General features: G+C 36.0%; 2 protein-coding genes across 6 annotated transcripts in view; one reads left to right on the top strand and one right to left on the bottom strand.

The window, feature by feature from the left end:
- Positions 1 to 4,309, top strand: part of LOC127834963 (1,4-alpha-glucan-branching enzyme-like) — a 29,941-nt gene extending 25,632 nt beyond the window's left edge. For all 3 annotated transcript variants that reach the window (XM_052361130.1, XM_052361122.1, XM_052361139.1), the window contains one exon: positions 1,678 to 4,309. In XM_052361130.1, the coding sequence (XP_052217090.1) occupies positions 1,678 to 1,725 (48 nt within the window). In that variant the 3' untranslated portion in view covers positions 1,726 to 4,309. The remainder of the gene's footprint in view (positions 1 to 1,677) is intronic.
- A 2,169-nt stretch (positions 4,310 to 6,478) lies between these two features.
- On the bottom strand, positions 6,479 to 9,310 carry LOC127835012 (uncharacterized). Of its 3 annotated transcripts, none has more exons than XM_052361191.1 (3): positions 9,214 to 9,310; positions 8,200 to 8,419; positions 6,479 to 7,432 (listed from the first exon to the last, which is right to left on the bottom strand). In XM_052361191.1, exons 2-3 carry the CDS (start codon positions 8,393 to 8,395, stop codon positions 6,735 to 6,737), a joined length of 894 nt encoding a protein of 297 aa, XP_052217151.1. In that variant the 5' UTR covers positions 8,396 to 8,419; positions 9,214 to 9,310; the 3' UTR covers positions 6,479 to 6,734. The 3 variants fall into 3 exon arrangements, with proteins under 3 accessions (XP_052217151.1, XP_052217161.1, XP_052217145.1); XM_052361201.1 differs by lacking the exon at positions 9,214 to 9,310 and adding an exon at positions 9,025 to 9,154; XM_052361185.1 differs by lacking the exon at positions 9,214 to 9,310 and adding an exon at positions 8,821 to 8,911.
- Between the last annotated feature and the right edge of the window lie 3,174 nt (positions 9,311 to 12,484).

The raw sequence follows: 12,484 nt of genomic DNA, 5'->3' as shown, positions 1-12,484 counted from the left end.
TTATTTATTTTAATATATAAAGTTACATGTATCCTCTGTTCAACCAAGTTGAAATTAATAGTTCGACAAGCTCAGCTGTTAAGAGTGCCTGACTACCAAATGTTCCCATGTATAGTGTGCCCCTATGTATACGGTAATTAGCATGCATTTTTTTACAGCCAAAATGCAGGAAAAACATAATTTTAAGACCTAAAAACATGAAAATCATACCGAAAATTGCCGCCATTTTTAGCTCTACTGGCCGAAGGCCTGAAGAGCTTATGTCATGGCATGGTTTCCGTCGTCCGTGCGTGTGTGAGACTTTTTCTTGTTTACGCGATAAAGTCCACAGTTTTCATCCGATTCTTTTCAAACTTGTTCAGTGTCTTTATATTAATGAGGACTTGAAGGCTATCGAAAATGGGTTACATCAGAGTAAAAAGTCCAGAATTATCTCCCCTTGAATTTGAGAAAATTGTGAAATAAGGCTTGTTTATGCAATAAAGTCCACAGTTTTCATCCAATCATTTCCCAACTTGCACAGTGTCTTTATCTGAATGATTAGTCAAGCCCTATTGAAAATGAGCAATATCGGAGTTATTAATCCAGAATTATCTCCCCTTGAATTTGAGAAAAAAATGAAAATTCAGTTTTTTTATGTGATTAAGTCCATAATTTTCATCCAATTCTTGGCAGATTTGCATAGTGTCTTTGTTTCAATGTGGAATCAAACCCTTTTTTAAAAAGAGCAATATCGAAGCAATAAGTCCAGAATGACTTCCCCTTGAATATGAGAAAATTTTGAAATCCTGCTTGTTTACGCAATTAATTCCCCGGTTTTATCCAATTATTTCCAAATTTGCACAGTATCTTTATATCAATGATGACTTGAACCCTATTGAATATGAGCAGTATTGGAGAAATAAGTACACAATAATCTCCCCTTGAATTTGAGAAAATTTTCCTTGTTTGCGCGATTAAGTACACAGTTGTCATCTTATTCTTTCCAAACTTGCACAGTGTTTATAGCAGTAGAGCGATTCAGGCCCTCATGGGCTTCTTGTTATATTGCGCAATCATTTAATCTGGGTCATTGGAAAGCTTAATATAGATAAATAGTATAAATAAGAGTACTGTTGATAAGATTCCAGGCTTTTTGTCAAGAAATTATTTCTACAGCCATTCACCATATCAGCTGACACAAATGTGGGGTTAATGTAACATACCTAACTGGCACATGTATTTGAACTTTATACTGCAGCTTACCCTGGAAGAGTGTGATTTTATTTATTGGCAGCAATGACATGACTTAAAATCGGAGAAAATGCATATACAGAAACTAAAATAAAGGGGCTTAAAGGGACTGTCAACCACCAGTTGTGATATTTTAATCAGCATAAACTAATAATTGTAATAAAATACGGTATTTTACAACTTTTCTTTTCTTCGTTGTCGTGGTTGACAGTCCCTTTAAAGCAGATTCCCAGGCAAAACAAACTGCAGATCAGCAAATATCTCAATTTTAACCTTTATCTATGTTTCAAAGAACAAGATGCCATTGCAATTTGCTATTCCCCAAGCAATGTCATCTTTATAATTTACTTGCATTGAAAATTCAAAATTTGAAATATATATATTTAAATAAATGGAAAATATTTTATTTAGAACATTCATTGATACTTTTTTATTGCACTTCAGGTATACATCCCATGCCGGACTGCTATAGTTCTGGCAAAACAAGACTGATGATAGTGGAGTCTTCTTTTCTAGTCTTACAGCTACATGGCTGGTCATCAGAATCACCATAGTAGTGTTTAAGGGCCATATTGACAGAATTTGAAGAAAAACTTATGCATTTTGATATGAAGAAAAAAATATTGACCCATTTTAAATTGATAATCCATGCTGAACAAGCGGCATTCGTACTGTTAAAGTCGTCAGTTGAAATTTGCGCATTATTTTTCTGCACAAGAATGATATATCTTTCAAATGCCTGCTTGTGTTTTATCAATATTTAATTGTTGATGGACTATAGATGTGCTCCTTGAAAACAATAAAAGATGGGTGGATAGAGACAGGTTGTGGAATCTGATCATGCAGTATTGACATGGGCGAAAGAAGTGTGATTTTTCATGTAAAATAATGTGTAAGCAATTTTTTAAGCAATACATTTAATCAGGGATGCCTGGGATATCCAATATTTTTAAAGTTTTTGACATTTAAGCTTTTAATATATTATAATCCACGCCAATTAAGATTTTGTAGGTACACCAAACTAAGTTTCATGCAATTTTTTCCCACATATGTTGATTTATTCACATGAAATAGAACACATGTTGTTTTCATGACCTCCTTCAAAGAAGATTGCACTCACCATTCCCTCTGTTAGTCTATGCGAAGTTTCCTGTCTTGGCAATAAATTAACCATAAATTAAATGGATTTAAATATATAGCTGCAAATGTCCATCATCATAAGACCACTTGTTGCATGAAGCACCTGTCTCCCTATCTCAAGGTCAAGGTCACACTTAGATGCTAAAGGTAAAAACTTAGCAATAAAACAGCTTACAGCGGAGTTCTAAAACAAAAGTTAACTCTTTCAGTGCTGGAACCGAATTTTGAAGGCCTTTGCAAACAGTTTGGATCCAGATGAGACGCCACAGAACGTGGCGTCTCATCAGGATCTAAACTGTTTGCTATTCTGATAGTATTCTTTGGAAAAAAATCGACGACAAATTTCCCAGCATGCAAAGGGTTAAAGGTGGGTGTGTCTGTGCATTTCTGACACTTGTTAGTTTAAAATTATTTCTTGCATACCTTAGTTGGAATGAATTTTGAGATTTAATGTTTAGTATTCCTTTTACTCAGTGTTTTTGTATGATCCCTGTTGTGCTAGACAAGTTAACCACACTAGTCTAGGTAAATTGTAAGGTTTTTAACCTTTTAATTTTAGTAACTATATACAGTGGTAAAACTGTTAAGTTTGCTTCAATTAACTCATTTTGAATTACAATGAGTATTACTTATTGGTGCATTTGTTGTTGTGTTGTGATAGTGATGTGTTTTCACGTGATGTATGCTTGTAAAGCCAACATTTTTAGGGGGAAAAAAGAACAAACACATTGCAAGGGAGGCAACTCTTCTATTTCTGAGTCGAAATTTATTTAAAAGAGTTCTCTTTGAATGAAAATGAACGTTCAGACTGAAATATGTGCTACCAATTAATGCCATGGATAAAAACAATAACAGTTTAATGCATGTTGCTTTTTATCAAAACTCTGTACAAAAATGTGAATACTAAATATATGCCTATATTTAAACAATTGTGTGGTTGTTTACTCTGCATATTTTGATTGTATAATTTGTAAATTTGTCTGCAGTTTATTGTGAATTGAATATTTAATCGTATGCCTATCTATTTAAAACTGCTTTGTTGATTCACCGGTTCTCATTTTATGAATGCGGCTTTGATACAGAATATTGATCTAAAAATTTTTAAATGTTTTCAATCAATATCAACAAAAAAAATAAACAAAACAAATGCTTCATTTTCGTGATTAATGAAAACTTTGGTGTGTAATATCAGATATCTTTTATGTAATATGTTTGAGGTAAATATGAATGGCAAAATACGTACTAATTTCAGTTTTCCACATTGAAACTGAACTTCGTTATTGACAAATTACTTCAATTAAACGTCATGATATGATGTATATTTTACCTGGTGTACGCAAATATTTATCAATAAATCTACACATTTCGGTCAGCTTAATATTCAATCGTTAATATAAGTGCTTTGGAAATTATTCTTAAGTTTCAAGTTTCAATCATGGACCAGTGTGTTTTTTTTCATTCACACAGATTGTCAAGAAAACTTTACTATTCCTGTATAAAATGCATCCCCCCCCTTTTATTCAACTCCTTTGCATTTTGGGTTTTTGGACAGTGAATACTTAATACGATTGATAGCGTTCGTACTGGAAGTAATTTTATTAGTGGATTGAGCTCTGTGTGTCTGTCAGTCTGTCACACTTTTTTGAATCCTGCATATCTTTAAAAGTTCTTCATACTTTTTCATGAAACTTGAAATATGGACAGATGGCAATATGGAGATTATGCAGGTCATTTCATTGTGTTCCTACGTCAAGAATTCTGGTTTCTATGGCAACAAATAGACTAGAAAAATTGCTGAAAATGGTGGAGTTTTATAGTTAGGGGACTTTTATTGCTTGGCAATGCTCTTGTTGTTACTGATGTTATCATAAAAAAACTTGTATGCACATAAGCTATATGAAATAAACTACATATACCAAAAACTTGGACTGTTAAAGGCCTGGACATTTGTGTGTTGTATCCCAGTATTGTAAATTTAGTAATCAGCCCGTCTGTCTGTCCGTTCTTAATTATCAGGTTTTTAGCTCAACTATTATATATGAAATATATATAGTGGAGCTATTCTACTCGCCCCGGCGTCGGTGTTAGCGTCTGCCTGCAAATGTTAAAGTTTTCGTACTACCCCAAATATTTTCTTTGTCCCTTGACATATTGCTTTCATATTTTGCATACTTGTTTACCAACATGACCCCAACCTATAAACAAGAGCAGACAACTATCAAGCATTTTGTCATAATTATGGCCCCTTTTCCACTTAGAATATGCAGCAAATGTTAAAGTTTTCGTACTACCCCATTTATTTTCATTGTCCCTTGACATATTGCTTTTATATTTTGCATACTTGTTTACCAACATCACCCCAACCTATAAAGAAGAGCAGACAACTCTATCATGCATTTTGTCATAATTATTGCCCCTTTTATACTTAGAATATGCATATCATTGATAAATCTATGTTAAAGTTTGCATACTACTCCAAATATTTCCTATATCCTTCGACATATTACTTTTATATGTTGCATACTTGTTTACCAACATGACCCCAACCTATAAACAAGAGCAGACCACTGTATCAAGCATTTTGACATAATTATGGCCCCTTTTACACTTAGATAATTGAACATTTTGCTTAAATTGCCATAACTTCTTTATTCATGATAATTGAACATTTTGCTTAAATTGCCATAACTTCTTTATTTATGATCACATTTTATTATTACTTTGACAAAACAACACTTACCTGAATACCACAATGGATTCCACCCAAACAATGCCCCACGCCCCTACCAGAATTGCTTCTTCCCCCCAACCTCACTCCCCCCCATTTTTTTTTTTAAATATCATGTAATAAATTACCCCACCCAACATTATACCCCCTCTCACCCCCCTACCCCCCCCACCCCCCCCCAATTTTTTTTTTAAACATCTTATAAATTACCACACCCCACATTATACCCCCCTCTCACCCCCTCCCCCCTCACCCCCCCCCATTTTTTTTAAACATAATATAATAAATTACCACATCCCACATTATACCCCCCCTCTCACCCCCCCCCCCCGCCCAAAAAAGAAATATTTTTTTTCCCGTCTAATTAATTATTTAATATGAACAATTTCCCTATGATGGCTTACGTTACACTGTCAAGCACTCGAATAGTCGAGCGCGCTGTCCTCTGACAGCTCTTGTTCTTTTATTGCTTCAAAAACCGTTTTCTCAACTTTATAAAGTGCAGTTCAGTGAAAACTTTTGTTTTCTCACCAGAAGTCGTAACATCGAGAAGGGTTGGTATTTGTGATGTTACGTCGAATCGTGGTCCTCTACCAAGTTTGTTCTAAATAATTTTACTGGAGTAAATATGTGACCTACCAGGTGTTGTGAACTTAAAGGGATCTTTTCACGCTTTGGTAAATTGACAAAATTGAAAAAAATTGTTTCAGATTCGTAAGTTTTCGTTTCAGTTATGATATTTGTGAGGAAACAGTAATACTGAACATTAACCATGCTCTAATATAGCCATTATATGCATCTTTTGACGATTTTAAAACCTAAAAATTATAAAGCGTTGCAACGCGAAACGATTGAATAATTTGGAGAGTTCTGTTTTTGTCGTTAAATTTTGTGAAACTACGAAGATTGCTTATATAATGTATAAAATACGTCAAAAATGTGTACTCGGCGGAATAGCTCAGTAGGCTAAAGCGTTTTTACTTCAGGACTCTGGCAGGACTCCAGGGGTCACTGGTTCGAAACCTGCTCCGGGCAATGTTCTTTTCCTTTTTTTATTTTTTTTTCTTGATTTTTTACTGGAGCTTTTAGGATCCAATGTTTACATTTATCAATATAAAGCATTTAATGAATAAGTTAAAAAAATGCCAAAATCTGTGAAAAGGCCCCTTTAAATATTATAATAACTTCCAAAACCATTTTAACCAGAGAGCACATAACTTTGAAATGTGGTACTGTGATAATGCTTGAATAAGCGGTATACAAACTTGTATTTCGTTATTTCAGTATGAACCTCTATAACAAGGATTTATAAAAAAATATTTTCAGGTTAGTTGCGTTGTAATGCAGTCTGAGACTTAAAAGAAGTAAAAGAAGACGTCACCACACGAGTTTCTTCATATATAATTATAGAGGAATATGACGAGTTTATTTGCATCTCAGTTCCATTTATCCGGAACTTCCTGTTTTTAATGGAATGCTGAATAATAATACTAAGCTACATAAAAAAAATATTTACCCTATACATAAATTATAGATAATATGTTGCAAAGTTTATGTTTTCTAATAGCAATTTACTCAAAAAATATTATTATTATCTTGCGTTTTCATAAAAACTCGTCTTTTACAATGTAAATCAGAGGATTTGTGCAGAAGCTATCCAAATCTTCTCCCGATTGACGTCAATGCAGCGTTTGTTGTACATCCTCTCGCAATGTCGTTGAGATCGCTGTGCATTCCTCAGCAGGAAGTCGGGGATTGGCTTTCCTTCCACCATCCACGCATAGACCGTGGAGTCTTTTGGAACGTCTTGCAACAGTATTCGCGTTATGAGTTCAGCGACGTGTTCGTCGTCAGCCAAGACGTTACGAACACCAAACGTTGTATCGGTTTTCCTATGTATACCGCCGTAACCGACAATTCGTTCTCCTTGAAACGCGACCATTACCGTGACGTCATCCAGCGAGTACCATGCCCTTAAAACGCGTGCTCTGTCGAAGTTGACATACACCTGTTTGTCGTATTCTAGCAGTTCCGGCCACATGTCTTCTTCCAGAGGTCTCATGTCAATGTCTGGCGGTATTTGTACTTCTATAGTTTCTGGTATCACAAACAAGTACAAAATCACCCTTGTAGTGCTGTAAACGAAACCCTGCTTTCTGTAGAATTCCACCATCGCTTTTGCCCCGTCCAATGCGATGTTTTTCTCTCCACATCTCGTCATCATAGCCTGCCAGATTTGTTTCCCGATGCCTTTCTTACGCAGATCTTCGCGCACAATAAAGTGTGCGACATAAACGGTATCTGCGTCGTGATGATACACGCCGCCAAAACCTGTGGCATAGAAAATGTGCAATGACCGCAATTCACGCCTAGTCAATGACTTTTAAAATACATTTGCATACATATGTGGTGTGGTGCGGAGGAGATACAGTGTACCGGTAAACTGAATACGAATTATCTATTTATTTGCAACAACAGTACATGTTCATGTACGTGTTTGTTGTAGCTGTGGGTTTTTCATAAGCGTATTTCAAATTATTCCATGACACAAATCATGCGTTATCATAGCATTGACACATCTTTAAAGCTAGTAAATACGAACATTTCATCAACGTCCAACAAAACGTTCCGCAAGAAATAACTATCCGACTGGTTTACAGACATATGTCACAAAAACATACACACTACATGTTTAATGCATCTAAACATATATTCGACATACATGTATATAAAACATGTACCCACTACCGTTAAACGTAATTTTACGTACCATTTTTGTAACAATCTTCAATTCTTAACATGGACTATTTTTTGTACAAATATTAAAACATTGTCTGCAAAACATTCTCTAGTGATGTGCTTAACATCTGCTATATTTACTGGTAGTACAATCAAGGTCACAGTACGTGGCGTAATGGATATGGCGACCGTGAGGTCACGGGTTTGATCCCAATTGTGGGAGCGTTCTTTAGATCTCCCCCAAGGACAACAATTACTGGTTCTACACAGGAAACGGACTCGAGAGCGTTTCAATAAGAGACCAGCTTTCGGTGCAATCGAGCTTAAATAACTGGTTTAAACTAATTCAGTTCACGTACCTAATATTTCGCCGACTGAGTCCACTGCCACCAGCAGGTTATTTGGATCGATAGCCATGAAGGCATTGTAGTCGTACCTTGACACGTCCCCGCCCTGCCTGGTCCACATTTCCAGCATGACCCGCTCCTCCCCGGGACGATGGGCCCGAATACTGATATCACCGGGCCGGAAACACTCGACGTTGTTGCCTGACATTCGGATTTCCTCTGGATTATTGTGCTGTAAATATGAATCTACCGCTGATTGCGCAAACATGTATGTTCATATCAAACCAAGCGAATTGGTTTTCATGCATTCACTTAGTACACGGATTTAATGTTTAATTTGATTAATGTGGTTGGTAAATGTTTGAAAATAAAGTACTAAAATCAGGCAATATGTATTTAAGAGTATAGCAGAATTCATCTGACCCAAATGAACTACACTTGAACACAATGTTATCTTTAGTTTCACGGATAAAGATAACATGTGTCCCGTTTTACTAAAACGTCGTACTGAATTGATATCGGGGATCTATATGTGCTTAATGCGAATGGTGTAAACTAAAGCAGATAGTCCTATGTTCTACATTCAATTAAAACTGACCTTTTTAAACGAATGTTATTACTATTAGTCCTTACCGTTGAGCCATAACAAGTTTTTGTTATATCATGACAAGACATCGAACGGCTAAGCTTTGAACTATTGCTTTACCTACATGTATACATAGTAAAAGATTAACACATAGACCACTCGGCCATCCGTGCTCAAACAATGAGTGATGTATTTAACACTTAATAAAAGCAATCCTCTTATTGTCATAAAATATAACGACAACAACAGACCTCTCCAAATTATTCAATCGTTTCGCGTTGCAACGCGTTATAATTGTCAGGATTTTAAATCGCCATAAATTGCATATAATGGATAATTTAGAGCATGTTAAATGTTCAGTATTGCAGTTTCCTCACAAATATCATAACTGCAACGAAAATCTGCAAATTTGAAACATTTTTTAAATTTTGTTTTTTTACCAAAACGTGAAAAGGTCCCTTGAAAGTTTAAGCCACAATCAATGAATCAGGTAGCGTAATTGATTGTTATTGTTCACAATCTGGATTTTCCGCGCATGCGCACTGCCTGATTAACAGTAATCATATCCTCCGGAATATGGTGTACCATTTGGTCGAAAGTCAACAAGACCTATTAGGTAAAAGAGAAATACTTCGACGTACAACATGTACGTCGAAGTACAAAAATTGTACTTCGACGTACAAATCATAAATACACTTCGAAGTATATATTTGTACGTCGAAGTACAATTTGTACTTCGACGTACATATTTGTTCTTCGACGTACACATTTTCTAACCAGCCAATCAAAACACTTGCCTCTTGAGCCGCTTTTTTTCAGATTTACACATAATAAATGTTTAAAATCTCTTTTTTGTAGACAAATGAAACAAAAAACAAAGAAGTTTCAAGTACGTAATGCATTGAAATAGATTATATACCAATATGAAAAAGATTCAAGGTTACCTTTTTAAAATTAAAATTATCAAGCATATTGTGAGTATTTATTGACCATGCGGAGCGGAGTATCACGGTCCAGCGCATTACTGTGTAGGAAATTCCAAACGGTAATGCTAAGTTTACACCTGGCCACGATCTCCCCGATTAGCCAGAGCCTAAAAAATCGGGGAGCTCTACGATTAAATGGTATACTCCACGTTCTGTTACGCTTCCTAATTACGAAATCAGCACGTTTTGTTGCTACGATCGAGCCCACGATTTGCATCACGTTCTGTTACGCTTTGTTGCGATCAACACGATTGGCTTCCACGCTCCACCACGTTCCGTTACGTCATGTTAAGATCTCCCACGACAAAGCCGCTTTGTTGCGATCTCCTGCGATTTGACCTACGATTTGAGATTAGAAAATGAATCGGGGCAATCGTGGTGAAATTTAAGTTTGATTTAAAATCTGTCCCGATGCCCACGATGTCCCCGATTCAACCACGTTCCGTTACGCTCCCCCACGATCACCCCGATTCGACTCCACGCTCTGTTACGTTCGCCACGATGCTCTGGAATCGGGGACATCGTGGTAATCGTGGCCAGATGTAAACCTAGCATTATCCAAACAGTAATCGAACGATTGCGGGATTAAATATGTATAATAGCCTCCTTGGTTTGGTCCTACATATGATATATATAAGTACATTTCTCTTTTTACCTGGTAGGTATTGTTGACTTTCGACACAAATGGTACGCCATACCGGAATCCTCCGCATTTAAACAATAGATCGTGGTTAACAGCAATGCTTACAGGTCACAATAAACTAATACAGATTCTTATGGAATTCAATGTAAAAGCCAAAACTATGACCGAAATATAAATGCATCTTTTTGTCCATAGATACATCATCCATACCTAACATTGCATTCTAAGCTGAATATATTTAAGCAGAAAAAATATGTGTCATGTGGTTTGAAAGAAAGTAATTGACACGAAACAACAGCGACTTCATTTTGGTCGTTGACTTGTGGAATGAAACCCGGATCAGGACATTTTTTTACTTTAATTTCTTTCTTTTTTGCCACTGCCATGCAACTTATCACACTCTTTCTTAATAATAATAGTCAAATAATTCAAAAGGTTAGGTCAGGATCATACATTGAGGTCAAAGATCACAAATTTGATGAATTATTCATAATTTAGACATGGCATGACTATGCATCAAGGGATTCTCAATAACTTTCTACAATTTTTCTCATTTTTTGTGAAGTGTTTTAAATGACTTATTCACAATTTAGCGATTACTCATCGTCGGACACCCCGGTCTATTCATATCGTTACTCGCAACCAGCAGCAGTCGGTATCCGACGATGGCGATAACTTCACCATGCATCAATTGGATTATGTTATTATGTTATGTTACATGTACATTTGTTTTCATTGATCTCGCAGTGTGTAACAGACAATGCTCAGGTCTTTAAAGTGATCGGACAAGGTCAAAAGCTTAGGTCAAATGTTACAAATTTTGCTTAAATACGTCCTATGGTTTTATTATTTTACAATAAAACACAGGATTTGCACCCGAACAAAATTTATTTCGCGTGGAAGATATCAATTCAAAGACTTGAACATAAACTCAGTTATGAAAACGATATATCCTATTGGTGTTTTGGGGTTTTGTTCCTTCCCACTGATTTGCTCTTATTCTGTTCATTCTTGTCATACGATTATCACAACGTACGATGGCTGTAGTGAGTCTAAGCTTTTATTTATATGAGCTAGTAAATGCTAGACCAGGGTGACTTCAAAGTTTTAAAAACACATTTGCGCGTATGTCAAGTCACAGATTAAATATCCCTGGTAGAAAAGAGAACAAGTGATAAAGGTACTTATCTCAACGGTCACAAATACAAGACTCTGGAAAGCCATTGGCTTCTCCTGCACCCTGCACTACCAACAAAGATCGTTACTGGACAGACCAGTCGCCATGATTTTGCTAATGCACGTGGCATTAACCATCGGCTTGGCGCAAGCGAGGTGGGGGATTTCATCCATAGGCGGAGGGATATTGTTTTCGCGTTGTCCTTCCGTGCGTAAGGAACACTTTTGTGTCCGGAGACATATCTTGGAATGACTTAGGGCGATTGTATTGAAACTTTGTAAGAGTGTATATATGGACAAGGTTATGGTGCAAGCCAAATTCAAATTCAATTGAAAATAACGAGTTTTGGCCCTTTTCTTCTCGAAAATAACAAAATACGCACACTTGTGTGTCGGTAGCATCACCTTACTTTATATGAGTGTAATATGCGGATAAGAGGATAATGTTCGTTAAATTGCGAAGCAAATCATTTGTCAATAAAGAGTTAAGGCCTGTCTTGACCTGAAAATACCCTTTTTATAAAGGCTTGTTTTTCAGTCTTGAGCTGTTTCTTCAATACTATATTAGCCACAGTCATGAAACTTGCTACAATGCTTTAAATGATAATGATTAATGAATGCGATATTACACGCATTTAAACTGTACTATCAGCTGCAAACCCCTTACAGATGCAAATGAGTAAAACATAGTAAAGAAAATGCTAAGCCCTTCTTTTCTAGATTTTCTTGTAGTTCTGCTATAATACATAAATACAATTTGTTTGGAAGGGGGTATTCATTAAACGAATTTATTGTTTTAATTGTTTCTGCTCATGTCATGATAACTCATGAAGGGAATGTAGTGCTACCCCTCTCCGTTGTGTGGGGTAAATTCCCGGTCCAAATCAAAACGTTGACGTACATGAT

This window comes from Dreissena polymorpha, chromosome 1 (assembly GCF_020536995.1).
Source record: "Dreissena polymorpha isolate Duluth1 chromosome 1, UMN_Dpol_1.0, whole genome shotgun sequence".
NCBI lineage: Eukaryota > Metazoa > Mollusca > Bivalvia > Myida > Dreissenidae > Dreissena > Dreissena polymorpha.
This window is presented reverse-complemented; position numbering and strand designations above follow the sequence as displayed.

Coding starts and splice junctions, on each gene's coding strand:
- LOC127835012 (XM_052361185.1), bottom strand. CDS start 8,862: ATGTCTTGTCATGATATAACAAAAACTTGTTATGGCTCAACG. Junction 8,420..8,820: donor AAACTTGTTATGGCTCAACG/GTAAGGACTAAT, acceptor TCATATTTACAG/CACAATAATCCAGAGGAAAT. Junction 7,433..8,199: donor CTCAGTCGGCGAAATATTAG/GTACGTGAACTG, acceptor TCTATGCCACAG/GTTTTGGCGGCGTGTATCAT.